This window comes from Balearica regulorum, chromosome 7, assembly GCF_011004875.1.
Source record: "Balearica regulorum gibbericeps isolate bBalReg1 chromosome 7, bBalReg1.pri, whole genome shotgun sequence".
In the NCBI taxonomy this organism is placed as follows: Eukaryota; Metazoa; Chordata; class Aves; order Gruiformes; family Gruidae; genus Balearica; species Balearica regulorum.
The window spans coordinates 16,363,535-16,388,979 of NC_046190.1; the positions used below are offsets into that span (position 1 = coordinate 16,363,535).

Sequence of the window (25,445 nt, forward strand, 5' to 3'; positions counted from 1 at the left end):
CAGCCCTACCCTTAACCTGTGGGAGTGCAGGCATCTCCGGTTACCCCAGGAAGGCAGCCTGGGGCTCCTGAGCTGCTCCTGGCGTGGCAAACTTGGACTGCCTGAAATAGCTTGGGCTCCTGCCATGGCAGAGCTGTGGCAGCCCTGGATCTATCACCCAGAGCGGGGCACGGCCGGCAGCGCTGCCCAGCTCTGCCTGCTCGGGGGCTGCAGGGCTCACCCCCACCTGGGACCCCCGTTTCGGCACCAGCGGCAGGACAGGGCTCGAGGGGCAGTCGGAGATGGGAAGGCAAGGCAGCAAATCCCTGCCCGTGCTGGACGTGGCCGGGGATCCTGCGGGGAGGTGAAAGGAAAAGAGGTTGTCTCCAAAACTCCGCCAGGCTGAGCATGGCTTCCTTGCTGAAAAGCCAAAAATAGTGTCTTTACTCAGAAGAGGCTGTAGGAGGAATCTCACTCGAAGTGCAGCCAAATACCTAGGAGGCCATAGGACAGACCCAGAGCAGCATGGCTTCGCCGAGGCATTATCAGACCTTGGAAAGGCAGCCGCCCTAGCAGAATCAGACGATAACCCCGTTACCTCTGGGCATCTCATCATGCCACAGGCGCCAGAGGAACCAGGCTGGCTGGTGAGGGGACACCTCACCCCGGCAGAGCTGGGGAGCAGCCACGGGCACCCCTCGCACCATGGCAGAGGTTCAGCTCGGGGGATGGAGATAGCAGCAGGAACAAGGGATTTTTCTGGTCTTTTGTGGCTTGGCCCAAGGGATATCTGCAAACCACCGGGGCAGCTCTGCCGTCCCTGCAACGCCAGACCCCTCACAGACAATGCCATCCTCCGTGGAGCTGCTGCCTGCGCTGGGCAGCACCCACCTGCTGCTGGGTTAAGCTGGCAAAACGCCGGGAGAGCAGAAAGGCCATGGCCTTGCCAGGGGAGCGCTCAGGCCCGTCGCTCACAGCATCTCTGTGCGGTGCTGACTTATCATCTCTGCATTCCCAGGGGTCTTGCTCCCTCCCCCAGCACTTCTGTGGGCAGTTATTCCTGGAAACATCCTGGAGTCACCTTCAATCATGCCTTCATCCGCTGACATTTATAGAGCTTCTTCCAGCAGCTGATGGATTTAATAGTGTGAATTTCCCCCCAGTCCCGGCCAGTGTTTATGCCTTCCCCTTCACAGGGTCTGTCATTACCTCGGTGCATGGTGAGGGCTAAAGGCGAAGCTGCAGCTCCACTGCCAACAGCTTTCGGCTTCTGGGCAGGGAGACCCGTCCTGGCAGAGCCCAGCCGTACCCATCTTCTGCAAATTACTGTCTAATGCCCTGCCCACCAAGCTAATCCTTCCCTGGTCTCTCCCAGCCATTTTTGCGTCTCGGATTTCTCCCTCTTGGGTGGAGGAGCCGCAGGGCTGCCAAATCTTACAACACTCAGGCTATTTCTTAAAGCCCTAGCTCCTGAAATGATGGGAAAACTGGAGGCTCCTGTCTTCTGGCAGCTTTTGTTTCTTTAAGGAGCTTCTCATTCTCCTGCTTGTGCAGAAAAATCTGGGACCAAGAGTCTGCAGCCCATGCAAGGGAGCAGAGGATGAGCACAGCCTGCAACCCAGGCAGACCCAGGCTGTGGCCGCTCTGCGTCCAGGGACACCCAGCCTTGCCAGGCAGCCATCAAAATTCCCACCAGTGGTCACTTGGCCTCAATCACCCACCCTCAGAAACCAGGGGACAAGAGAGATGCTTAAGGGAAAGGTGGAGCTGGGGCTGGAATGGGGCTTGGGCAGGGTGCTGAGCACCCAGCCCTGCAGTGCGGGGGTTCCTGCCCTCCAGCCTCTCCGCAGTGCTGGACCCGATGCCCCCGAGGGTTCCACATCCTCCCTGCTCACCCAGCAGCCTTTCCAGCTGCAGGACAACCTCTCTTTTCCCCCGCCAGCAGCCCTCCGTGCAGGCCAGGCACAGATCCTCTGAAGCAGCCCCGAGCCAACCCAGACACTCACTGGCAGCACGTATCACGGCTTGTGAATGCATTTCCTCCAGGGAGTTATTTTGGGCATGGCACCGTGGGATGGACGCTGCTCCTGCAAGCACCATGGGTGCATCCCGCAAGAGCCAGGCGTCACCCACGGGCACCCGGCTTGAGGGACCCGGAGCTCTGGTCTGGGAAGGTCAGCACAACTAGGCGATACCTGGGTGCTCAGCACACATTCCATTGAGGTCCAGAGCTAGGTGGGACCCTAAAAGTCAGTATCGAGCAAGCTAACAAAATGGGAAAAAAAATAAGCTGTTCTATTAATTAGCATTAGTCTAAATACTGGCATTTTGAGCAAGTGTGTTGACAGTTTTAAGATGCCCAACAAGGCACAAACTAGTTTACTCGAAATGAGGCGGCAAAAGCCCTGCTGAGGCCCAAATCTCCTGTGTGAGATGCACAAAGCCCTCCAACCTCACCCGGTGCTGAAATTCCTGTGCTGTCCCTGGCACACACAACCCAGGGCCCTCCTGCCATCACCTCCATTTGGAGCGGTCTGGAGGACCACCCCGGGGGTGCAGAACTGCCTGGCTGAGAAGCAGAAACCTCAGCTTCTTCAGCAGTCACAGCCCATGCCGGTGGCCGGCAATGGGCTGGGCCATGAGCCAAAGAGGATGGGGACCACCCTCCTCCCTGCCTGTTGCTAGGGTAGCTGGGCCAGGCAGGCCCCCTCCTCCCACCACCACCCTCGGACCCCATTTCCCTTCCTCTCTGGCACCCATCAAAAGAGCTCAGCACCGTGCACAATCTGAAAGGCATGGTGGTGGGAGCTGGGCCATGCCGAGTAAGAAGGGGACATGAGGATAGAGCAGAACTGTTTTTATTGGAGGTGTCAAGAGCAGGAACAATAACACACCTACGGGCTCCCCTCCTCAAGTGCCATCCTCCCCCCCCACCACCACCAGGGCAGTCAGCATCACGTGTGCGTGCTACAAGACAACGGCAAGGCTTACACTTTGCTTCAGCCAAAAGCCGGACAAAGCCCCCAGCATCCCGGGCAGTGCCGCCGACCTCTCCTTGGTGACTGTGAGCTCAGCTTGGCCCTGCCAGTGGCAGAGCAGGACGTTCACCTTCCCCCTCCGAGGAGGGGCGAGCTTTGCGTGAGAGGAGGTTTTGGTTCAGGAAAGGACAGGAGCACAGCTCCACCGAAGTGCCAGGGGACGTGACCTGGGCTGCAGCTCCCTGTGGGACATCTCAGCGGACCCTGGGAGAGAGCAAGCCGTGCAGCCTGAGCAGAGCTGCAGCAGCCGCAGGCAAGAAACGGCGTCACTAAACCCCGAAGGGCTTCGCTGCCCCCTCTCTTCAACACAAACCAAACCGAAAGGGAGAGGGGTCAGAAGACAAACCAGGAGGGGAGGCGAAGCAGGTCTGGAATGGCGTTTGGCTCTGGCTCACTTCCCAGCCCGCCGCTTCTCCTGGCGCTTGGTGAGGATGTATTTGAAGAACTCGTACACGGACCAGGCGATCGCCGTTGAGGGCATCTGATAAATGACTCTCGCCTGGACCCCTCTGAAGTAGGCGGTCACGCCACCCACTTGGTACACCGTCCTGAAGGCATTGGCCATGCCTGTGATGTGTCCACTGATGTTGGAGCTCAAGGCCAGGGACTCCTGGGTGTTGAGCAGTGTTTTGCAAACGTCCAAAGGCGTAGTGGCAGCGGCAGCGACAGCCCCCGCGCAGGCTCCGGAGACCACGTGGGAGCCTGGGTTGTACTGTCTGTGGGGGTTGAGCTGCTCTTGCAAGAACTCGTAGGTCATGAAGTGAATGGCTTGGAAGGGGATGTTCATGGTGAGCTGGGTGGTGTAGCTACGGTAGAAAGCTCCGGCCCCTTCATTGCGCCACACAGCCCGCACACAGTCCGTCACACGCTGGTAAGGCGAGTTGTACATCTGCATCCTCTGTTTGACCACTTGGGACGGATGGCAGCAGCCAGCAGCAGCAGCCAGGACCCCGGTGCGTAAAGGAAGAAAGAGAAAGGGTAAGTGCGAAACCAGGCTTCCTCCGAGCACCTGGAGTTTAGTCACACCGGCTTAAAAGCTAATGACAGACAACTCGGACCAGCAGTGTCCTGCGTGTCCCCGGGCAGGACTGCAGCCATTTAGATCTGCCGAGGCATCACGGTCGCACAGACATCACCACCTGCAAACCCCACAGCTACCGCAGCCCCAGGGAACATCCTGATACACGGGTGCTTATACTCCAGATCCACCCTCGCTCCCGAGGTCTCCCCATTCACCACCGCAGAGCTACTGCGAGGGGAGAACGCCCTCCGCATCTATTATTTTCCAAGAGCTCTCGATCTGGACAAGCCTGTCCCTCCCCAGCTGCCCCTGCTGCTGCCCAAAATAACCACAGCGCATCGCAGAGCCCACCAGCCAGGAATCGTTAGCGGCTGCTGCTGAAACACAGCCGCTCCGGGGCAAGAACCAGACACCAATCCCCCCCAACACATCCATGAGTGGTACAGGGGAGCCCAGAGCACCGCCTGCTGCTGTCCTGCCTCTTCCTGTCTCAGGGTGACCACAAATTCTACAGCTGTGATAAGAAGATGAGCTCCAGGGAAGGAATGACAATGGTCTGGCCACACAACTGCCTGCTCCTCAGGGTCCCAGCGAGGCAGGGGCAGGCAGGAGCCTCGCTGGGCCCAGATCAGCTGGAACCTGCGTTGCCATGACCCCTCCAGCTTTAAAGAGGAAAAAGTACCTTCATGACTGGTTCTTTGTTATTCCTCCTTCTCCCACCACGTTCACAGGCTTTCACTACAAACTCCCTCTGCCTTTTTCATACATACCAGGCTCAACAAAATCACTATCTTCCAGACATTTTGCAACACAAGATCTCCCTTCTCCTGACCTCTCTCGCGTGCCTTTTGTGCCCCATTCTTTTCATTTTCTTCCTGAACACAGGCCCAGAACTGTACCGCATCTTCCCGAGATCTCACCGCAGCAATGCCCAATTTCCACACACCTGGAGTGACTTCAACAGTAAAGACGACACCTCTCGTGCCTTTTCTCCTGCTCCAGGTAACCTTCCCCAGCCAAAGCCCTGGGCTGGTGCCCTCCCGGCTCCTCCTAACCTGGGGTTCGCTGCGCTACCCTGAATTAATCTCTTCTACCTACCCCCTCCGTAACGGGCAGCCACTGGGCTCCCTGAGCGGAGCTGCAGCCACTGGCCCCAAAAGATCCTTGCAGTCAGGCGAGCAACGAGGAGAGCCCCCTCCGTGCTGCAGAGGGGACCCGAGCGGCCCGGGCAGCCCCCGATCCTCCCCTCCCCGGCACGCCAGGACCATCGTTACCTTCAGCAGGGTTCATGGCTGCATCGTGGAGCAACGTTGCTACACACCCGGCTGCACCTGCAAAACAAGAACTGCCACATGTGAGCAGGGGGAGCCGAGGGACCCCGGGGCTCCATCACAGCCCCACGTCCCCGGCTAAGGCAAAGGAGGAGGCCCCTGGAAGAGGGCGAGATCTGAAAGTGACCTCCATCTCCCCGTCAAGAGGCAGGACGGTCCTCAGCAGTTCCCACCCGGAGAGAGCTCAAGAAAGAGAAGGAGAGGATTGCGACAGGCTCAGGTCCCGCAGGCTGACCGGGACTCGCTCAGGCGCAGCCCTTGGGGGACAGGCTGATGCCACCACCTGGCAGGGGCCCACAGGGCAGCGAGCGGCCCCGCGCCCCGCAAAGATGGAGAAGCGCGACGGCACTCCGCCGCACGCCTGCCGAGGGCGGGACGTGCCCCGCTCTCCCCTCGGCCCCACGCTTTCTCCACTGCAGCGGCTCGAGTCGAGTAACGGGCACCGCGGCAAGACCGGCTCTGAAACCACGTGGTGCTCCTGGGGCAAGCTCCGGCACCGCCAACCCGTGGGGCCGTGGCCGGTGCCGGCTCGTCTGCGGGCAGCTCCCATCCACCAGCATCCTTCCGAGCCGGGGCCGGCCACTAACCTGCTTCAAGCCAGATACCTGGGAGCGGCTCCGGCAGGCGCAGGACCGGTGCTTCCCCCTGCCCAGCACCGTGCCGGCGCGGCACCGTGCGGCTGGCTGGCAGCTGGAGAGAGCACAGGGCTTTAGGACATCCGTGGCACCCCGACCCCGCAGCGGCTAAGGGACGGGACCAGGCCTCCCTACCGCCAAAGCTCAGTCTCTCCCCACCCCGCTCCCCACCCCGGCGTGGCGTGGCGGGGGGGCGGCTCCCGGTAGCCCCCGGCCCCCGTGGCCCCCCGCGGGGGGGGTCGGGAGCAGTACCGTTGGCCACATGGCTATTGCCCCCCGCGTGGATAACGTCGCTCAGCGTCTTTTTTAACTTTTCATAGCAGGCGAAGTAGAGGGCGTGGGCCGGGCCGGCGCCGGTGGCCGTGATGTTCATGCCCCGCATGGGCCGCCAGACGCCCTCGGTGCGGGCGATGCGCCACAGGGCCTCCAGCACGTTCCGGTAGCGGGCGGCGGGCTCCGGCCGCAGGCTCTGCATCCGCGTCTGCAACACAAGGCCCGGGCGGGCGGCCCGTCACCCCCCCGCGGGCCCGGCCGGGCCTGGGCGGGGCACAACCCCCCCTCCCCCCCCCCCCCGGTAGGCCCCGGTTTGCCGCCGCCCTCCTCCCCGCCCCGCCGCGCCCCCCGCCCCGCCGCCGGTGCCGGCACCTTGACGCAGTCGACAGGGTACATCACGCAGTGCTCCATGACGCCCGCCACGGCGCCCGCCAGCATGTGCGTGGAGACGGCGGCGCCCTGCGGCAGCGCCTCGTAGTCGGGGGCGGGCGGGGAGCGCGGCTCGGGGCCCCGCGCCGCCTCGGGCCCCCCTGGGCCGGCACCGGGACCCGGCCCCGCCTCCGCCTCCGCGCCGCCCCGCCGCGCCCGGCCCGCGCCGCCGCCGCCCATCAGCAGCAGCAGGACGCGGCCCGACTCCGCGCCACCCCGCGCGCCGGGGCCCGCGCCCGCCCCCGCGCCCGCCCCCAGCTCCATGGCGCCGCCGCCACCGCCGCCGCCGCCCCGGCCCCGCGCCGCGCCGCCCCGCCCCCTCCGCTCCCGCGCCGCCCCGCCCCGCCGCACCCATTGGCCGCCGCCAACCGTCGCCCGCCCCCGCCGCGCGTCCACTGGCTGGACCCACCGCCCACCGCCCCCGCGCGCCGCGCTCATTGGCCGCCGCCGCCGCGGCTCGGACGCTGCCACTGGCCGGCCGCTCCCTCCGGCGCGCTCGGGCGCGCTGCCCGTTGGCCGCCGGAACTCCCCGCCCCGCCGTCCCGCGCGGCCCATTGGGTGCCTCAACTTCGCGCCCCGCCCCGCCGCGCGGCCCATTGGGCGGCGAGCCCGCGACCTTTGGCCCGCCCGCTCTTCTTCTGCGCGAGACCGGAGAGCCGCCATTGGCCTTCTCGCCCGCCACTCCGGCTCTCGGCGCGTGTTGTGTATTTGGGCGCCTCGGATTGGCTGGGCGCTGGCGGCGACGGCCCGCGGGAGGCGGGCCGCGCCCCGAGTCCGCGCTGCGATAGGGCGCGCGGGAGGAAGTCTCCGGGTGACGTCTCGCGGCGAAGGTCGGACGCGGGAGCAAGGGCGAAGCCAGGCGCGGCTCTGGGCCGCCTGGGGGCGCCGTCCCGCCCCGATCCGATTGGTCACCGCGGCGCGTGGGCGTGGCTCCGCCGAGGGGGTGGCGGGGCCGACTGGGCTCCGCGGGGACGGGGGGGGGGGCGGGGGGGGGAGGCGGAGCGCCGCCCGGCGGGGTTCGGCTGCGGCGGCACCTATTGGCCGCGCCGGGGGCACCTGGTGACGTGGCCGCCGGTGCCGGCGGCGGGTGCCGGCTGCGGGGCGATGCGCGGGCGGGCGGCGGCGGGTGCACATGGCCAGGTGAGCGGGGCCGGGCCGGGGGGCCGGGACCGGCCCGGGCCCGGTGCTGAGATGTGGCCTCTGCCCGCAGGATCGGCGTTTCCTGCCCGTTGTGGCGCTCGGCGGGACCCTGCCCGTGCCCGGGACCGCGGCAACGCCCGGCGGCGCTGGGACTGGCCCTGGCCGTGGGGCTGCTGCTGCTGCTGGCGGCCGCCGCTCCCCGCCGCTGGGGCGCGCCGCCCCGCACCGCCCGGCGCGACGAGAGGTGAGCGGGGACGGGGGCTGGCGGGGGCCCGGGGCTCGCCGGTGCCAGCCGGTGCTGAGGCGCCCTGTGTACCCCCCCCCCCCAGGTACCTGGCGCGGGTGGAGGACCTGACGGCCACCGACACCGAGGACTCGGCCCTCAATTACGGAGTGGTCGTCGATTGCGGGAGCAGCGGGTCCCGGGTGTTTGTCTACTTCTGGCCCCCGCACAACGGGAACCCCCACGACCTGCTGGACATCAAGCAGATGAGGGACCGGAGCAGCCGCCCCGTCGTCAAGAAAATTAAACCAGGTGGGTGGCACCCCTCTCTGCTCCCGGCCCCGAGGCCACCGCACGCGGGACAGGTACGGCCGCTACCCGCGGCGGGGCTGGGCTGGTTCTCAGCCTCCCTTCCCCGGGCAGGCATCTCGGTGGCGGCGGCAGCCCCGGAGCAAGCTACGCCCTACTTGCGGCCTCTGCTTCAGTTCGCGGCAGCCCACGTCCCGGCTCAGAAGCACAAGGAGACTCCGCTGTACATCCTGTGCACGGCGGGTATGCGGCTGCTGCCCGAGACGTGAGTTCGGCCGCCCGTGTCGGAGGGGAGCCAGGGACCCGCTGGGATCCCTCAGCCGTGGGGAAGGGGATGAGAACTGCCTCGTCTTGAGGCTCGTGGGGGAATTAGGAATCCTGGGGGGGATCTGAGAAAGGAAAGGGCGCGTCGCTGGGGGTGAGTGGCGGGGGCTGCAGAAGGAGGCTTTGAGCGGGCTGGGAGGGAGGGGAGGGGAGAGACTTTGGGCTGAATAGATCTAGTTTCTCGTCTCCAAAGCGCACTGGGTACAGCAGCAGGGCTCGTGGGGCTGGGCGTGGGGTATATTGCAGCAGGATTGCTGCTGTTCCTTGTGTTCCTGCAAAGGAGTGTCACTGGTGACGGTCCTTCAGCATCTGTCCCTCTCCTGCACCCTTGAAGGCAGCAGGCTGCGATCCTGGAGGACCTGGTGAGAAACGTGCCCCTGGAGTTCGATTTCCTCTTCTCCAAATCACATGCAGAAGTGATCTCAGGAAAACAGGAAGGTAGGAGCTGCCACAAAGCAGTGCTTGGTTCCCTTTGGTATATTACTGTAATCACCCTTTCTGTCTTGTACAGGTGTCTATGCTTGGATTGGCATCAACTTTGTCCTGGGCCGGTTTGATCACGAGGACGGTGAGTCTAATCGCTTGCAGAGCGGCTGGGAGGGTCTGAGCGGAGCCCTGCTGGAGATCACCCTGGCGCTAGAGCTAACGCAGGCTCTGGAGCTGGCAGCATCTCCCGCTCTGGCCAGGCAATGCCTGACCCTAGCCCTGTGTGTGACACTCTCCTGGACCTGGGACCTGGAGAGGCACCTGCGTGAAGGGGGGCACTGGCAGCGTTTTGGGAGAAGAACCAGAGAGAGAGAGGGTTTGCAGTAGTGTTCCTGTCGTGGCTTCCAGTGGTGGATGCTTTGGGGGAACCTACAAAGCCAAGGGGGTGGCCAGCCCCAAGTGCCAGGACCCGCTGCCCTGCAAGTGATGCTGGGGGCTGTTTGCATGGGTGGAGGGGCCCCATGAGGCTGCTGCAGAGGGTAATGGTGGAAGGGAGGAGATGGTGCCCCAGGCCCTGTCCCTTCCTGATGCACCGCTGTGGGTTGCAGAGGAGGATGCGGTGGTCACCGTAGCGCTGGGGGACCAGGGACATTCCCTGGTTCGGAAACGAACAGTTGGGATCCTAGACATGGGGGGCGCCTCCCTGCAGATCGCCTACGAAGTGCCTGACTCCGGAGCCTTCTCCTCCCCGCAGCAGGTGTGTATCTGGCTGGTTGGCCCTGAGAGCAGCCCCTGCCTTCCCTGGGTCGCTGCTGATCACGGACCTCTCTGCACCCCCAGGAGGAAGCTGCCAAGAGCCTGCTGGCAGAATTCAACCTGGGCTGTGACGTGCAGCACACTGGCCACGTGTACCGTGTCTACGTCAACACCTTCCTGGGCTTCGGGGGCAATTTTGCTCGGCAACGCTATGAGGAACTTGTGCTGAACCAGACCTATGTGCACAATCGGTACTGCTGCCTCACCTGGCAGTGCTCCTGCTGGGGCATTGCAAAATGGGGTGCTGGTTCCTTCGTGCTGCCCTCTCCCCATTGGATTTGCCCCAAGAGCCGCCTGTGGCGATAACAGCTCCCACAGCCACGCTGGCAGCAGCAGATGCCTGGGCTGGCACAGGGTGCACCAGTGTTGCCCTTCTCTGAGCCCAGCAGCCTTATCAGTGCCGCAGCTCCCTGCCTTCCTCCTCCTCCCTCCTCCCTTCACAGTAGGCTGTGGGGAGGCCCCTCTAGTTGCTTTTGGCTTTTCTTTCTCTGACTTTCCCTCCTTCTTCAGCACCGATTCACTGAGCGCATCTTTCCACCGCATCCCCGCCTCAAGCTCTCTGTCTCCTGTCTCTCCTTCCCTTCCCAGAGCGCTATGAGAAGCTGTTGCCAGAGGCGGAGAGGCTTGGTGCCCAGGTACTCCTGTGCCGAGAGCAAACCCTGCCTCCAGATCCCCGGAGGCTGCGCAGGGGTGCGGATCCCCGTGAGCTGGGTGGGGTGGGCTGTGCGTTGTTGCACCCACAGGTGCTCGGGGCACATGGCTGCAGGTCAATGTGACAGATCTGGCTAGTTCAGCTTCAGCAGGAGGTGTCACGGTGGGTGCCAGCACTGCAGGGTACAAGGGGAAACGCCTGGTCTCGTGCAGGGGGTATCCAGATGCGCTAGACTAGGCTTTTGGGAGGCGGCACAGAAGCCCCCCATGCAATTGCCTTTCCTTCCTGGCCTGTTTTCCAGCCTGCACAGCCAGCAGACAGGGCTGAGCCCTGAGGTGCCCTTCCTGGACCCCTGCCTGCCTGTGGGGCTAGAGGACATGGTGTCAAGGGGCGGCCAAACCCTGTACATGCGGGGGCGAGGGGACTGGCCGGCCTGCGTGGAGCTGCTGCAGCCCCTCCTGGCCGGGACCAACAGCAGCCATGCCTCCCTGGTGGGGGCCTACAAAGCACCCATTGACTTTGGCAACAGTGAATTTTACGGCTTCTCCGAATTCTTCTACTGCACTGAGGATGTGCTGCGCCTGGGGGGCCACTACAGTGCCCCCACCTTCACTTCAGCTGCCCAGGTGGGTGCTGCCCCAGCCCTGGGGCTGGGAGGGAGTGGGGGCCATTTCTCTGTTCTGAGCTCCAACTTCTCTGTTCCCCAGGAGTACTGCAGCCAGCGATGGGAGGTGCTGACCCAGCGCTTCCGTGGCGGCCTCTACTCAGCACATGCTGACCAGCACCGCCTGAAGTAAGTGGCTTTGCTGGAGGGGTGCCGTGGCCGGACCTCCTGGGGGGCTTTTGCTGGGGTGAGGGACTGTGGTGTGAGGGGTAGCGTCGGGCAGATGCTCCCATGTGCCATGCCTATAGGTATCAGTGCTTCAAATCAGCCTGGATGTACCAAGTCCTTCACCAGGGCTTCCGCTTCCCCCTGGACTACCCCAGCCTGCGTACGGCCCAGCTGGTGTATGACCGGGAGGTGCAGTGGACACTGGGAGCCATCCTCTACAAGACGCGGTTTCTGCCACTCAGGTACCGTTTGCTTGCTGATGACATCACTTAGGAAAGGGTGGTTGGGGAGGAACAGGAGTTACCCCACTGGGCAAGGGCTCTGCTGCCCCGGCAAGGGAAGGAGAAGCACGGGACCCTGGTAGTACCCCATGGCATCTCACGGCATTTCCTGACTCCTCTCCATAGGGATCTCCGGCAGGAGAGCATCCGGCAAGCACACACCTCCTGGCTGCGCCTCTCTTTTGTCTACAACCACTATCTCTTCTTTGCCTGCATCCTGGTCGTAGTGCTGGCCATAGTCCTCTACCTCCTGCGGCTGCGCCGCATCCACCGCCGGCAGCTGCGCTCAGCCCAGCTTGCCTTGCTCTGGCTGGACAAGGTGGTGGTGCCACCGGGCCAGGGAAACGGGCCATGACACTGGTGGTACCCACCATCCAGTTGCACCAGCAGAACCAGGACTGGCTGACAGCCTGGGCTCCGAGGGCTTGGACTCTTTCTTAAAGACTATGTCAGTTCCGTGCTCTGTCACCTCCACGTCAGAACCGGAGGGCTGAGGCAGCTACAGACGGCTTTCCTCTCTGTCTCACCCCAGTCCTAATCTTTGCATTCCTTGGCCTTCGCCTTGCTACGTGGTGTAGAGCAAAGTCCTCTGCTGCCAGCAGGCTCAAGGCTGCAGCCCTGGCAGGTCCCACAGATAAGCGGGATGCTCACCGAGGTGGCCAACCCAGGGCTGTGGCCTGAAGCACTAGGCCACCCCATGACTCAGCCACCAGTTTGCAGAGCAAGCTGGTGAGGTGCTGTAGCTCATCACCCGGGGTGGCCTTTCTGCAGTCCCTTACAAGCCCACAGGCTTGGAGAACAGCAGTTGCCAGCAAAGTTACTGCAGGAACCAGGTGAGCCACGAGCTCCAGTGAGCTGCACTGCCCAGCCAGCCCCTCTCAGAGCACTCCTCAAGAGGTGTCCTGCTCTTTGCCATGTCTTCCCCTCCCAGGACAATCCTCCCGCAGTTCTAGCCAACATCCCAGGCTCAGCACTGAGGGCTCAGGGATTGGTTCCTAAGGCACCACCACTGTGGGCTGCCTTTCCTTTTACACATTCCATCCTGGGCAACATCTGCCCCGTGGCGTCCCACACGTTAATTGGGTACTAGCACCAGGACCAGTGGTTCTCACCCCCACGAGCGCAGGCTGGGCCTGCCCATGGGGAAACCACCTCATTCCAGCCCAGCTCGCTGCCCCAGGGCAGGTCAGGGCTGTGGCTGTGCACACAGGCACAAGTCTTCCTCCCCTGGGGCTGGAGCCCCTGACAACCTGATGAAGTTTGTCACTTTTTACTTGAACTCAGCTGTTCCCATTCGTGTAGCAATAAACAAACTCCTTGAGCCATCCAGCACTGGTCTTGTTTCCTTGTGAGCACCTCCCTGGCAGGGACAGCTGGTGGGATAACTGGGGGCCAGCGCGTGTCTGCACAGCATTGCTTTGTGCCACCGTGGGGGGACGATGGAGCTGCTCTCTTGCCAGCAGGTGTTCTCTGCGATTCCAGCAGGACAGCTGAGCTCAGCCCCCAAACTGGTAGAAGCAAGGGAAGCTCTGATCCAAACTGAATGGTTGTGATCCTTGGAGACAGCATCCTTTGCTGCCCTCCTCCTAGGAGCAAAACCTGCCCGCTCAGAGCGCGTGGAAGATGTCGGTCCCTGCTTTTTACCTTATTCCCCACCCCAGTCTTATGGAACTGCCTGGGAAAGAGGCAACTAAGCTTCTCCTGCTGCTGCACAGCCACAGAGATGGCCTCAGCACAGCTGCCTACAAGAAAGGCTGGGCAGGTACCCAATTCTCCCTCTAGCACATGCCATTTTCTACTTGTGACCCTGGTCCTACAGGACAAGTGCACAGGTGGCATCAAGGATACACTTTTCCATGCAGTGTGTTGCCAACCTCCTGCTCAACAGCTGAGGATCCCAGCCTTGTTCTCAAGAGCAGGCTTAAGGGGAAGGGGAGAAGTCTGAATAAAGCCAAGACTGTTTCTCAGCCTCCAAGCAGCAAGCGACTCTGCCTCCAGCATCACTTACTAGAAAAAGGATTTATTTCCACAACACAAATTTAACAAACACAGACAAATAAATACAGATGAATTATCTGATAAATAAGGGGAAACTAAAACACAATGCCCTACACAGTTCTCAGAACCTGGACACAGGTTGGGGGGGGAAGCGGTACCTAGACACTACTGCAGCACCCTCACTGCTGAGGCAAGAGGAGACACAGTATCCCTGCAATCCCCTCCAACAGGCTGCCAAGCAGCAGAACCCCCTGCCTTGCACCTCCCTCATAATACCCAAGGGGGTCCACATATTCCTCTAGAGTCAGCCCTCTGTTCACACACCCACAGCCAGAATATTAGTAAGGACTTCCCTCACCACAGGGGACTGACCATACAGCAGAGGATGCTATGGGCTCCTGCCTTCTCATGCAGAAGGGCAACCCATGCCTGAGATGACCGGGGATATGGCAAGTAGCTGGGCAGCTTGGGCTATGAGCAGGGGTTTCACTTGAGGGGCTAGGGCTGAGCACAGTGGAGGGAGCAGGGCAAACACGGGAGGGACAGGATCCACTGGCACTACACACAGGTCTCTCAGGATGGTGCTCGGTGTCAGTGACTGCAGCACTTGGCCAGCTGAGGGGATCTCTCCCTGGTAGCATGGCTGCTCCCAGGGCCGGGATTACCAGGCCCTCATTCCGGGCAGGGGTGCTGCCTGCCACGCTCTGGGGCCCAGCCATCATTGGTCCAGGCTGCAGTGCTCAGGACGTGCTGGGGCAGTGGGTCCAGCCTCTGCCCCAGCACCTCTGGGGCCTGCCTGGTATGGGAGGGTAGAGGCTGGAACAGCAGCAAGAGCTGGGGGAGGGAGAAAGGAGGAGAAGTTAGCACCAAACTGCACCCACGAGGGACCCCCACAAACCTAGAGATCCACAGACTCGGGGGAAGCACGTGCTTGCTCAGGCCCAGCGCAAAGCCAGCAGCCCCATGCTGAGACCAGCTCACCACAGCCACAACGTACAGAAGCCAAAGCATCTCCCACCCAGCAAGGCCCAGGCCGCAGCTCCCTCCCCAGCCAGACAAGCAGGGACATCTCTGCCACCCCGACCCTCTGCCCACTCACGGTGACGGGGGTCTCTGTTCAGGCACCAGCTCCTGGGGACTGCTCACTCCCAGAGGAAGCGCACGTACCAGATGGTCTCGTTTTTCAGCTGTGGCCCGAACAGGGGGTTGGCCTGGGCCAGGATGGCGATGAGCCAGCTGCAAAGAGACCCAACCTGCCATCAGCCCCGGTAGCACAGGGGCAGGGACCAGGATCCCGGGATGCTGCTAACGCAAGGGGCTGGCAGAGGAACTGCTGTCCCGGGGGGCGAAGTGGCCCGGGAGGGAGGCAGGCCGGCCGCAGCCCGGGCACTGTCCCGTTCATCCACGGGCGGGAGGCTGGGCAGCAGCCACTGGGCCCGGTGCGGCCACACGGAGGACAGGGGAGGCGGGGCCCGATCCGCGGTACTCACAAGAGGTAGCAGCACACGGCGGTGGTGACCAGCATCGTGATGATCACCCTGCGGAGACACCGGCGTTAGGACGGTGAGGCCCCAGTCCCGGACCCCCCGTACCCGGTATCCCTCCGAGACTCTCACTCACCCGCGGTTCGGCCCCTTGGGCACGAACCAGGGGGCGGCGATGCCCACGAGGCCCCAGAAGGCGGAGAAGAGGACGAGCGGCAGCGCGAAGCTGTGCGCCGTCATGGCCGCTCCGCACCGACAGACCGATCGCCGCGGCCGCCGCACCGGATGCCGCTCGGCCCACTGCCGCGCGCGGCGGCCAATCCGCGGGCGGAGCGCAGCGCGTTGACGCGACCGCCGCCTCCCATTGGCCGAGATGCGACGCCGGGCGGACGCGGGACAGCCGCCAGGGGGCGCCAAAAGAAGCCCGCCCGCCCTCCCCTCCCTGCCGCGGCGGCGCGGCTCGACCCGGGCCCGCTGCAGCGGCTCCCGCCGGGGCTCCCCGCACCCCTCCTCACCTCGCTCCGGAAAGGAGGCACCCAGCCAGACACCAGCCGCTCCGCAAAAAACGCCTTTATGTTACAAAGTTCGCGCTCACACCCGCCGCCTCCTCCCTGTACCCGGGGTGTGGGTGAGTGGGTCTCTGCTGCCTCCGGGCCCGGCAGCACAGCTTCCCCGGGAGGGCCCTTCCTCCGGTGGGTTACTTGGGCACCCGCCGGAGCTCGCTCATGAGCCACAGTGCCATGCTGAGCAGTGCCAGGGAGCCCGACTGGTGCGTGGCAGCCAGAGGTGTGGGGACATACAGCAGCAGTGTGCTGATGCCCAGGCCCACCTGCCAAGAAGGGAGAAGGGGTAAGAAGAGCAGCTGCGGATGCAGCGTTGGTACACATCCCCAGCACAGAGTATGATGTCCAAAGGCCCATGGCCGCTGCCAGACTTCCCACCCTCAAATTCAGACTGTGAGTGCAGTATGGTGAGACAGCTCCAGCAGAGATGCAAGCTGAGGATGGCTCCATCTCACAAATGTGCTACAAAGGACTAGAGGGAGAAATAAAAACAGAAGAAGAAGAAAAAAATAAAGACAGTACCTGCACGCAAGCGACAGCCAATAAGGAAGTCACTGCCATCCTGGTCCTGCGAGGGAGTGGGATCTTGCGCGAGAAGAGGTACAGTGCTGTGACAGCTGTGACTGAAGCGATGCCCTACAGAAGGGAAGGGAAACAACCACCCTTCAAGGAAGGTTCAAAGGAAATGAGTGCAGTGGCTTTCGGCTGCACCCTCCACGCAGTAAAAGAAATTCTGTGAGCAATATTTAACTGCAGAAACGTGTTAATGGCCATGACCAAATCCCAGAGCCCCCATGCCCACCAGGTTAACAACCCTGAAATTTAACTAAAGTTATAGACAGTTCCATTTTTCTTCCAATTAATGCTTTACTTTCCAATAGTTTTTCCTCATTTCTTCACATCATTAGGGATTATTTCTGCCCTCTCCCCATCTGTCACCTTGACAACTAAAGGTGGAAGATGTCATCTGGAAAACTAATCTCATTTTTACCACTCAGCAGTAGTTCACCAGCGTAATCTTGCTGAGCAGGTCACCCCAGGTGATTCCTCTTCACTTAATCTTTCTTTTTAGTCTTAGCAATGGCTTACTCCACAGTAGCACTGGCAGTGGTATTAAATACCTGGACTGCTCTAACTAGCTATTTTCACAGAGCACTACTGGTGTAAAGCAAGTTCAGCAATGCTGGATGAATCATTCAATATTGGGACTTCCAAGTTTTATTTCACATTACTTTCCCGAGCACTTCAGTAGCGAGGGCCACCCTGGTCTGTAGCTTGTTACGGAAAAGGAGACACAAAGAAATGAAGTCTGTAACTTGCACAGGAGGAAGATGTCCACAAGGAAATAGAGTGCTAAACTTCCTCTTTCCGCAGAAGCAAATTGGTAATGTGTTCTCAGGACCTTCGGACACCCTGGATATCACTCAAGCTGACAGAACCACAGCCCAAAGAGGACAGCCTGGTTGCAGGAGGCAACCAAGAAGAAACACAGACACAGCAGGAAGACGGCACTTACCAAGATCCTGTGATCAAACTGTACAGTTGTAGGATTCTCAAAGATATTTCTCAGCACGGGGGAGAAGGCAAGGAGATCATCTGGGATCCAGCGCTCCCCCATTTTGGGGAAGGAATTGTACACAAGGCCAGCATCCAGCCCTGCCACAAAGGCACCTGCAATTCCAGAGCAGAAAATGAGACAACCAGAGTAGGCACAGGTGGCACGCCAGGTTGCACAGCTCTGACTCAAGAGCTCAGCTTGATCCTGAATTTCTTTTAGAAAAATATACAGAGATCGCACAGCAATAGGAAGGCTGGAAGGCGCATCTCCATCTGCTCAGCAAAGGCCAGTAAGGGAGGTTCTTGACTGGCAGCCCCCTGCCAGCAATAAAGTTTTCCCAGAAAACATGATGGAGTTGCTCACAGTCCCCACCAGACTAGAAGAAAAACAAGGCAGAGGGGAATGAGCTGCAGATGGGACAGCAGAAAGAAATACTCTTACCTGAAAGAGCGGTAAGAAAAATGAGAGCTGTAGTGCCATGAGCAAATTGTCTCAAGCGAAGGAGCTGATGGCTCTCAGGTAACTGTAAAATACAGGGGGGGAAAAAAAAAAAATCAAAGCAAAGCATTTCTAGTGCTGTCTGCAGCAGGTAAGAAAAACCTTCACTGCCTATACAGGCCAAGTAGCTGGCCTGTATTTTACAGGAGGAATCCAGCTACCACCCACCATGCGGCACAGTCACACTTCAGTGGTTCCTCAAAGCCACAACTAATTGAGTCCGACCCTGTACAGAAACTGAAGAGGCCACTGGGCAGTCACTGGCACAAACCATTTAGCCCGGACAGGCAGACCCCTGCCTGAGCTTGTGTGAACTCTGAGGCTGATTGCTTTTGAGCAGCACAGCACGAGTCAAAGGAAGCGTCCCATAACTGAGAAGTTTACAGAAAGGGTGTTTTGTAACACAGTATTAGATCAGAATCAGGAACAGAGACTGAAACAGAAGCACCACCACCTTTCACACCCTTTCATCACCCTCCACATCACACCCTCACCCTCTGAATTAACACTACCCTGCGCTTTTGACTCCTGACACGCTCCTCCGTACCTTGTGTAGCGGAAGCAGCAACGACAGCCCTGTCCACAGGCTGGCAGAGTACAGAACCAGCGCAGAGCCGAGATGTGCCGCGAGACGGTACTGACTGACCCGAGGAATGTCATAAGAGTCTGGCTTCTCTTCCAGCCCACTCTTCACCATGTACCATCCCAGCAGTCCCTGGCAAAAAAAAAGAGGGGTCAGAGCCAGCTCCCCTAGGCTGCTATACTGCCCTTCATCAGAAAGACAGCTCGGTGAATAACCCTTTATGTTTGTCTCAGCACGGACAGGGCAACAGTGACTGCTAGGACCAGATAAACATTAGGGACAAAGCAACTTGTTTCCTCCACTTTCAACCAGCTACCAGCACCAACCCCTGTCCCAAGCTTTCACGAGTCCCACTGCCTCAACGACGCTCGATCAGAAGATATTCACAGGAGATGCTGCCGTTAACCCCTGCAGCTACAGAGCTCTCTCACCTGGAAGCACACCAGACCGCAGAGCGCAAGAACGCAGCCCTTCATGGGGCGGCTGAGCCAGCCCTTTCGCCAGAAGTAGGCGGCAGGCAGAATGTAGGCCAAGCCCACAACACGGCCCCACATGCGGTGCGAATACTCCATGTACCAAATGAACTTGAACTCTGTCAGCGTCATGTCGTGATTCAGGCTGTTAAAGACAGGAAAACAAAGAATGACTCAATGCGAGGTGGCAGTCCTAGTTCCCATGACAAAGGAATCACCTTCCTCAGGGAAAGGGAGACAGCGAAGGAGCCACCATCAGACAGGCTTCACGTGCCTTCTCAGTGATGTCGGCAAGAGTTCCTTGTGTGGCTCAGTCGCAGATGGGATGCTCCTAGCCCACCCTCTCTCCACTTTTGCACACTCACATTTTAAACTCTGGGAACTGCTGGTACTTTTGGAACTCGGCTTCCCACTCCTGCTGCGTCCTCGGGGGTTTCATCTCTTTCACCAGGTGCCAGTCGACCATCGAAAGGCCCGATTCTGTCAGCCTGGGAGCAGACAGAGACACAAGCGGGCACAACTCTGCTCCCTGACCGTATGCAAACCTACCGAAACGAGAGCTGTTGGCTGCACTAGGCAACCCTGAAACTCACAGCTAGAAACAGGATGGAGATCAGGAAGTCCGTGAGTGAGCAACAGACCCCAAATTACCACAAACGTGTGAGACAAAGTTACCCCCACGGATCAATGCCCCGCGGACAGTGCCCCTCTGGTACCCCACCACGTCCCCTTGCAACCAGGAGTGGGGAAAGGCACGAGAGGGGCTCCCACAGCCGCACTCAGGCCGGGTCACGGGTGCGGGAGGCAGCCGCGGGCCGCAGGGACAGCCTAGGCGGGTCACCGGCGGCGGGGACCGGAGGGCGGCAGGGACCGCCGCCTCCGCACGGCCTCAACTCCCGAGCCCCGCCAACGGCCCCGGCGCGGACACGGCCGCGGGACACGAACCGGTGCCAGCGGGGCGGGGGGTGCCGCGCTCACCTGGTGACGCCGCCCAGCACCACGGCACCGGCCACGGCGCCGCTGCAGGCCAGGAGCCATCGCCCCACGGCGGGCGGGGTGGCGGGCGGGGGCGCGGCGGGCTGGGACACCTGTTGCAGGAGGCGCCGCTGAAGGCGCCGCTGCGGAGGGGGCAGCGGGGGGAGGAACAGGCCCGGTACCGACCCGCCCCGTCCCTCAGCAGCGCCGCCGCCACGCGCGGGCAGCAGAAGCCGGACGCCGCCGCGAGCCGCACGCAGCATCCCGAGTGACCCCGGAAGTGGCGCGCGCGCGCGCCGCCGGAAGCAGGGCGAGCACTTCCGGACACACCTGGGCGTCACCATGACAATCCCCGGCACGTGACCGAAAGCCAGCAGCGACCCCCGCGCGCCGCCAGCGCAGGTGAGGGCGCGTGCGAGGCGGGGGCGGGGCCCAGGCGGGGGCGGGGGCGGGGCCGCGACGCCGGGGGGCGGGGCTTCCGCCGCAGAGCGCGAGCGAGGCGCGCCGGCTCTTCCCACCCCCTCCGCCCTCCCGCGCCCGCCCTCGCGCCCGCGGGCGGCGCGGGCCCGGCCCGCGAGGGGGCGAGGCCGGAAGCGGGAGCGAGGGGGCGGGGCCTGCGGCGGAAGTGCGGCGGGGGCGGGGCCGCGGCCGGCGGCGGTGCGGAACCGGGCGGCCGCCATGGGGCGGGTCGGGCTGACGGCGCCGCTCTGCCCCAGGTATGGACGATGGCTTCCTCATGGAGGTGTGCGTGGACTCGGTGGAGTCCGCCGTCAACGCGGAGCGTGGAGGTAAGGCCCGGGGGCCTCGGAGGAGGCGGTGGCGGCGGGCCGGGCCCCGCGGGGCCGGTTCTGACGTGCCTCTCCCCAGGTGCTGGCCGGATCGAGCTGTGCGCGGGCCTCGTGGAAGGAGGGACCACCCCGAGCATGGGTGAGCCTCGCCCGACCCCGCCCTGCGGCGGTCCGGGTTCTCCCCCCTCCCCTGGGGCCGGTGCCCCTGCCCGGGGGCTCAGCGTGCCCAGCGCACCCTCCTGAGCGCCCGCCCTCCCTTCGCCCTCGCCCTGTGTCCCCCCCCCCGCCCCCGGCCCTGTGCACCCCCCCACTGTCTCGCCTTGCCTCCCCCGGTGCCTAGAGCTGCCGTCGCCGGGTGCTGAGCTGCCTCTCTCCCTCCCCCCCCAGGACTCCTGCAGGTGGTGAAGCAGTGTGTCAGAGTCCCCGTGTTCGTGATGATCCGACCTCGGGGTGGAGATTTTCTCTACTCGGACCGTGAGGTGGAGGTGATGAAAGCTGATATACGCCTTGCCAAGCTGCATGGGGCCGACGGGCTGGTGTTCGGGGCCCTGACTGAGGACGGGCGCATTGATACGGAGCTCTGCACAGCATTGCTGGGTAAGAGTGTCTCTGGTCAGAAGTGCTGTGCCGAGCTGTGTGCACTACCTGTGCTGTGGCTGGGGGTTCAGTGCTGCTCTGTCCGATGCTGTAGAAAGACCTGCAGGGTGCTTTGGTCTGCAGGTCTTGTCTGCGGCCTTGCCATCTGTCTCCAGCTGCAACACATTAAATAGGTAAAAAGCTTCACAGACCGAGGGCCACTGCCCCAAGTAGTTCATGCAGAGTTTCAGGCCAACTGGGACACAATAGCAGGGTCTAAGAAGAACTGCTTCAGGGGCTCCAGGGTATTAAACTGTTGGATTCTCTCTTTTCTCTGTTTTCTTTGCCCTTTGTTCTTTCCCTTGTGTCCTTGCTATGGATGTCTAGGATGTGTCTCTCTTGGACTTTGGCCTTGTGGGTAGCTGGCAGCTTGGTTTTGTTTTTTCCTGTAACACACCCAATGAGAAAAGATAATAAGAGAGAGATGGAAACATGTAAAAGGCTACTGAAGCTGCAGTGGGAAACTGTTAGTCCAGACCTTTAACATGTAGAGAGAAAGAGAATTTGCTTCCACACCTTCTCTGTGAGCTACAGCCAAAGCTAAAGAGGGTTGAACCTTTCCCTGGTGATGTGGTGCTGAGGTTTTCATGTGAAGGTGAACATGCTGTAGGAAGTGCAGCTAAAGAGAGAAGTCTTGCCAGGATTTGCCTCCACTGGAGCAAAGAGGTGCTCTGCTGGAACCAGTGTTTCCAGGACAGGAGACAGTTGGATTTATTTTCATAGAAATAAATAAGTTTTGCCCAGTAAATAGAGCATCACTGGTGAAGTTTGCTGTGATCTGAGAGCAGAAATTGTAGGTAAAGAAATCACAAAAATCAGCTCTTCTGCTTTCAAAGAGCACTGGTCCTGTCCTTTCCTCAGGTAGATGAGACAAGGTCCCCCCTTCCTTCCTGCAGAGAAAGACATCTCTGGTGGGAATGAGGGTTCTGCATGATCCAGATGAGATGAGGGATTTTGGTGTTACTCATAAAAACAAAGGTTTGTTGCTTTCTCAAAGGGCAGAAGAACTCTTCCCCACCAAAGAGCAGCAGCTGCGTTGTTCCCAGCAAGTACTGGGACTCTTGTGAGCTCCCCAGAAGTGGCCCGAGAAGCCTTTGCCCTCTTTTATCTCATGTGCTTTACTGGTTCTAGCATAAGGGACTCTGTGCCTGTCCTGACCATATGTCTTTTTATTGCAGCGGTGTGCCGTCCCCTGCCAGTCACATTTCACCGAGGTGAGTCGCCTGGGACAGCGGCCCTGGCAGGGACCAGCCTCAGCCCTGCTGCCAGAGGAAGGTGGGGCTGGGAGGGAGCTGAGCTTGGTGTACTTTGGGTGTTCTTTGCAGGGGAAAGCTCTGCATGCTGTGCAAGGGCAGGCTGTGACTGTACTGTTTCCCCAGGAGGGGAAAGGTCCAGGCTTGGGGGCTGTGTCACTGCCCTGTGTGGAGAGGAGGTGTCTGAGGAGCTGAGCGTGGTGGCCCTGGCACTGCTGCAAGGGGGATGTTGTAATCAGGAGCTGTGGCTCCCCATGGGGGTGGCCAGCTGTGAGAAGGATCCTTCCTATCGTTGTCTCCTGGGCTCCTGAGCTGGCAGGGGGACAGGGCTTGAGCATGACGAGCTGAGTAGTTTCTGAGCTGTTCCATTCATCTCTCAGCCTTCGACATGGTGCACGACCCTCTGGTGGCATTAGAGACCCTGATCTCTCTGGGGTTTGAGCGGGTGTTGACGAGCGGCTGTGACAGCTCAGCGCTGGAAGGATTGTCCTTAATTAAGAGGCTTGCGGAACAGGTAAGTGTTCCCTGTGTTACCGTGGCTGCTCCTGGGCTTTGCCTGGAGGCAGCTCCTTTATGGTAGCCCTTGTTTCTGTAAGGAACTTCTGTCCCGGAGTATTTGCCCTTCTTGTCTGGCTTGGTCTCGGTCTGTTTTCCCAAGTTCATGTGGGCTGAAGCCCAAAGTCTCCCACAGCAAAGACTGGTTGGGTTTTTCTTGCTCACAGCCTGGGAGGAGGGTAGCAACAGTTGGTTTCATCAGCTGATGTCATCAGCCCATGTAAACAGCAAAGTGAGGTCCCTGCTGGGATCTCATGGTTCCTGTTAGGAAAATGCAACAGAGAGGTAAACAGGTGGGATAGAGAGGCAGGAGGAAATGTTGATGAGTTGTGTTAGCTGTAACTGCAAAGTCTTTTCCACATTTCCTTGTAAGACATGAATAGTACAAAAAAGATGGGTGAGAGTACACGAATCGTAAGCCACGGTGACGTCCATGAGCTTGCTGAAGGTGCTGCGTGTAAAGTTTCTTTGTCACCCCACAAATGCACGTGCGGATGTAGTGCTGAGCAATATCACTAACATGTTGTTATTCTTTCAGGCGAAGGGCAGAATTGTGGTGGTGCCAGGTAATGTTTTTGTTATCATCTGTAACAGGTCCCATGGTCCCTAGCCCTGCTTCCTAGCCTCTCACCCTGGGATGCGCTGAACTGGCTTTTTGAGGCAGGTCCCCAGGAGGGGGAGCTCCTGCCCTGGTGCGAGTAAAGGCCGGGCAGCCGGCTGGGGGTGGCAGAGCCCTGCCGCTCACTGGAGGGTGTGGGGGCAGCTCTAGATCTGTGCACCAAGGCTTCTCCCGAGTCTTTTCGTGTGCCCGGATCTCCCTTGTCCCAAGGGCTGTCTTTACCCCTCTGTGTAGATGGTGTTTGTCCTGTAGGGGGTGGGTTCCAAGGTGATGTCAGGTCTGGGACCGTGCCATCTGGGCTGTATGGGACATCTGGATTCTCCTCACCAGGGGGTGGCATCACAGAGCGCAACCTGCAGAGGATTCTGGAAGGCTCCACTGCTTCTGAGTTTCATTGCTCTGCTCGCTCAGCCCGGGACTCAGCCATGAAATTCAGGTAACTGATTAGTTATTTGTAATTTTTTTTATTTTTTAGCAAAACTGTACAAGGGAAAAGCTGAATTAATGTGAGCATGAGTTTGTAGAACAGCCATAAATTTCAAACAGCTTTCTCAGTGCTAATTGCCCTCTCATGATTGGGATCATGATGCCTGACTCTGTATCCTGCAGTGTACGAATCCAGCAGTGCTCATCATCTGGACACGAGCTCCATGCGTGACCGGATCCTTGAGGCATTTCTGCTGCTGCCCTAGGGCTTGTGAGTGCACTTGTGTGGCACTTAGGAAGGCAGGTTCTGGTGTAGTTGCCTTAGGCCTTTAACACTGGAGTGTGTAGGATTTGGGAGGCCAGCGGGACGTGAGGAATGAGTGAGGAATGGCTCGTGTTTGTCCACAGGTCTACACTGGGTTTCTGCTGATGCTGCTGTTCCTTGCCTTTGGATTCTTCTTCTTTCTATTACTGTCTCATCTTTGGTCTGGGTGGCACCAGCAGGTTCTGACTGCTGCTGAGACTAGGGGAGATAGTGGGTTTTCCTTAGTGTGTCTTACTCGTCTGTATCACCTACATATAGTAACCAGTCATTTTCCTGACAGAAATCCGAACGTTGCCATGGGAGCATCCTTCTCTGCCCCCGAATACTCCATAAAGGTGGCAGATGTGGCCAAAGTGAGGACCCTGAACGCGATTGCAAAGAACATTCTGTAGTGGAAAGCACCGTGCTTGGACAAGAGTGCCGAGACTCCAGGGTCTTCCCTGCCGCACGGACAGATGGGTACTGCTTCCGTCCTCAGGCTGCAGAGGATGTGAACTAGGTGACGAAGCCTGACATCTCTTCCCTTGGCTTCCCCTGAACGACCAGTCCCTGGCCTGGAAACTTATGTTGGCCATTTTAAATAAAAGGACTCGTTCCCAGATGTTGCAGCAACAAGCTGTTTGGCAGTATTTGGGAGAAAAGGGAGCTGCGCAAGTAGGGGGATTGAATTGTGTAGCACTGCATGTGATTGTCAAATAAACACTGCAGCTGCCCCCCCCCTTGCTGTGCTGTTTTAAAATTTATTTTTACTTTACAGATAAGACTGTGATCTATATTGCATAGCTCAGTACAGTGTGCTTTGGTGTCAGTTCAAGGATACACTGTGAACAGAGAAGTCCGGATGAGCTCATTTGTGTGATGTGAGGCAATTTGCCCAGGAGGCAGAAACACCCCTCAAGAATGACATAATAGCAAATAAGCATTGAGCTAAATATATGACTCCAATCCTAGTGTCAGGAGAGGTAGGTCTGAGAGCTGCGTGCTGGGTCTGAGAGGCATGAG

At 60.2% G+C, this 25,445-nt stretch overlaps 5 protein-coding genes across 8 annotated transcripts; 2 read left to right on the plus strand and 3 right to left on the minus strand.

The window, feature by feature from the left end:
* Window positions 1–2,821: 2,821 nt before the first annotated feature.
* SLC25A28 (solute carrier family 25 member 28) lies at window positions 2,822–7,159 on the minus strand. 2 transcript variants are annotated; one of them, XM_075758168.1, is made up of 5 exons: window positions 6,650–7,159; window positions 6,257–6,485; window positions 5,313–5,369; window positions 3,364–3,926; window positions 2,822–3,221 (listed from the first exon to the last, which is right to left on the minus strand). In XM_075758168.1, the coding sequence occupies exons 1-4, from the start codon at window positions 7,142–7,144 to the stop codon at window positions 3,409–3,411; spliced, it is 1,299 nt and encodes a 432-aa protein (XP_075614283.1). In that variant the 5' UTR covers window positions 7,145–7,159; the 3' UTR covers window positions 2,822–3,221; window positions 3,364–3,408. The 2 variants fall into 2 exon arrangements, with proteins under 2 accessions (XP_075614283.1, XP_075614282.1); XM_075758167.1 differs by having other exon boundaries at window positions 2,822–3,926.
* Window positions 7,160–7,694: 535 nt separating this feature from the next.
* Window positions 7,695–13,038, plus strand: ENTPD7 (ectonucleoside triphosphate diphosphohydrolase 7). Its single transcript, XM_075758170.1, has 12 exons — window positions 7,695–7,846; window positions 7,917–8,090; window positions 8,176–8,381; window positions 8,493–8,643; window positions 9,037–9,140; window positions 9,214–9,270; window positions 9,737–9,885; window positions 9,969–10,135; window positions 10,898–11,222; window positions 11,304–11,389; window positions 11,509–11,670; window positions 11,836–13,038. The coding sequence occupies exons 1-12, from the start codon at window positions 7,839–7,841 to the stop codon at window positions 12,062–12,064; spliced, it is 1,818 nt and encodes a 605-aa protein (XP_075614285.1). The 5' UTR covers window positions 7,695–7,838; the 3' UTR covers window positions 12,065–13,038.
* A 671-nt stretch (window positions 13,039–13,709) lies between these two features.
* ATP6V0E2 (ATPase H+ transporting V0 subunit e2) lies at window positions 13,710–15,583 on the minus strand. Its single transcript, XM_075758177.1, has 4 exons — window positions 15,328–15,583; window positions 15,198–15,245; window positions 14,807–14,943; window positions 13,710–14,541 (listed from the first exon to the last, which is right to left on the minus strand). Exons 1-3 carry the CDS (start codon window positions 15,429–15,431, stop codon window positions 14,850–14,852), a joined length of 246 nt encoding a protein of 81 aa, XP_075614292.1. The 5' UTR covers window positions 15,432–15,583; the 3' UTR covers window positions 13,710–14,541; window positions 14,807–14,849.
* Window positions 15,584–15,746: 163 nt separating this feature from the next.
* Window positions 15,747–20,475, minus strand: COX15 (cytochrome c oxidase assembly factor COX15). 2 transcript variants are annotated; one of them, XM_075758172.1, is made up of 8 exons: window positions 19,845–20,475; window positions 19,232–19,354; window positions 18,825–19,011; window positions 18,358–18,525; window positions 17,754–17,835; window positions 17,271–17,425; window positions 16,277–16,390; window positions 15,747–16,020 (listed from the first exon to the last, which is right to left on the minus strand). In XM_075758172.1, the coding sequence occupies exons 1-8, from the start codon at window positions 20,183–20,185 to the stop codon at window positions 15,889–15,891; spliced, it is 1,302 nt and encodes a 433-aa protein (XP_075614287.1). In that variant the 5' UTR covers window positions 20,186–20,475; the 3' UTR covers window positions 15,747–15,888. The 2 variants fall into 2 exon arrangements, with proteins under 2 accessions (XP_075614287.1, XP_075614288.1); XM_075758173.1 differs by having other exon boundaries at window positions 20,172–20,409.
* On the plus strand, window positions 20,122–25,160 carry CUTC (cutC copper transporter). Of its 2 annotated transcripts, XM_075758175.1 has the most exons (9): window positions 20,122–20,243; window positions 20,558–20,629; window positions 20,709–20,768; window positions 21,017–21,226; window positions 22,444–22,479; window positions 22,899–23,032; window positions 23,612–23,639; window positions 24,023–24,128; window positions 24,724–25,160. In XM_075758175.1, the coding sequence occupies exons 2-9, from the start codon at window positions 20,560–20,562 to the stop codon at window positions 24,833–24,835; spliced, it is 756 nt and encodes a 251-aa protein (XP_075614290.1). In that variant the 5' UTR covers window positions 20,122–20,243; window positions 20,558–20,559; the 3' UTR covers window positions 24,836–25,160. The 2 variants fall into 2 exon arrangements, with proteins under 2 accessions (XP_075614290.1, XP_075614291.1); XM_075758176.1 differs by lacking the exon at window positions 20,709–20,768.
* The last annotated feature ends 285 nt before the right edge of the window (window positions 25,161–25,445 follow it).

What these genes read in the sequence shown, in the direction of transcription:
- SLC25A28 (XM_075758168.1), bottom strand. Translation starts at nt 7,144, where the DNA reads ATGAGCGCGGCGCGCGGGGGCGGTGGGCGGTGGGTCCAGCCAGTGGAC. An exon ending in ACCCTGTCGACTGCGTCAAG is followed by an intron (nt 6,486 to 6,649) that starts GTGCCGGCACCG and finishes CTTGTGTTGCAG; the next exon opens with ACGCGGATGCAGAGCCTGCG. An exon ending in CAATAGCCATGTGGCCAACG is followed by an intron (nt 5,370 to 6,256) that starts GTACTGCTCCCG and finishes CTTGTTTTGCAG; the next exon opens with GTGCAGCCGGGTGTGTAGCA.
- CUTC (XM_075758175.1), top strand. Translation starts at nt 20,560, where the DNA reads ATGGACGATGGCTTCCTCATGGAGGTGTGCGTGGACTCGGTGGAGTCC. An exon ending in GCTCTGCACAGCATTGCTGG is followed by an intron (nt 21,227 to 22,443) that starts GTAAGAGTGTCT and finishes TTTTTATTGCAG; the next exon opens with CGGTGTGCCGTCCCCTGCCA. An exon ending in GACTCAGCCATGAAATTCAG is followed by an intron (nt 24,129 to 24,723) that starts GTAACTGATTAG and finishes TTTTCCTGACAG; the next exon opens with AAATCCGAACGTTGCCATGG.
- ENTPD7 (XM_075758170.1), top strand. An exon ending in CCGGTTTGATCACGAGGACG is followed by an intron (nt 9,271 to 9,736) that starts GTGAGTCTAATC and finishes TGTGGGTTGCAG; the next exon opens with AGGAGGATGCGGTGGTCACC. An exon ending in CAGACCTATGTGCACAATCG is followed by an intron (nt 10,136 to 10,897) that starts GTACTGCTGCCT and finishes CCTGTTTTCCAG; the next exon opens with CCTGCACAGCCAGCAGACAG.
- COX15 (XM_075758172.1), bottom strand. Translation starts at nt 20,185, where the DNA reads ATGGTGACGCCCAGGTGTGTCCGGAAGTGCTCGCCCTGCTTCCGGCGG. An exon ending in GTGCTGGGCGGCGTCACCAG is followed by an intron (nt 19,355 to 19,844) that starts GTGAGCGCGGCA and finishes GTCTGCTCCCAG; the next exon opens with GCTGACAGAATCGGGCCTTT. An exon ending in TGGCTGTCGCTTGCGTGCAG is followed by an intron (nt 16,021 to 16,276) that starts GTACTGTCTTTA and finishes CCTTCTTGGCAG; the next exon opens with GTGGGCCTGGGCATCAGCAC.
- ATP6V0E2 (XM_075758177.1), bottom strand. Translation starts at nt 15,431, where the DNA reads ATGACGGCGCACAGCTTCGCGCTGCCGCTCGTCCTCTTCTCCGCCTTC. An exon ending in CCCAAGGGGCCGAACCGCGG is followed by an intron (nt 15,246 to 15,327) that starts GTGAGTGAGAGT and finishes GTGTCTCCGCAG; the next exon opens with GGTGATCATCACGATGCTGG. An exon ending in GCCGTGTGCTGCTACCTCTT is followed by an intron (nt 14,944 to 15,197) that starts GTGAGTACCGCG and finishes GTCTCTTTGCAG; the next exon opens with CTGGCTCATCGCCATCCTGG.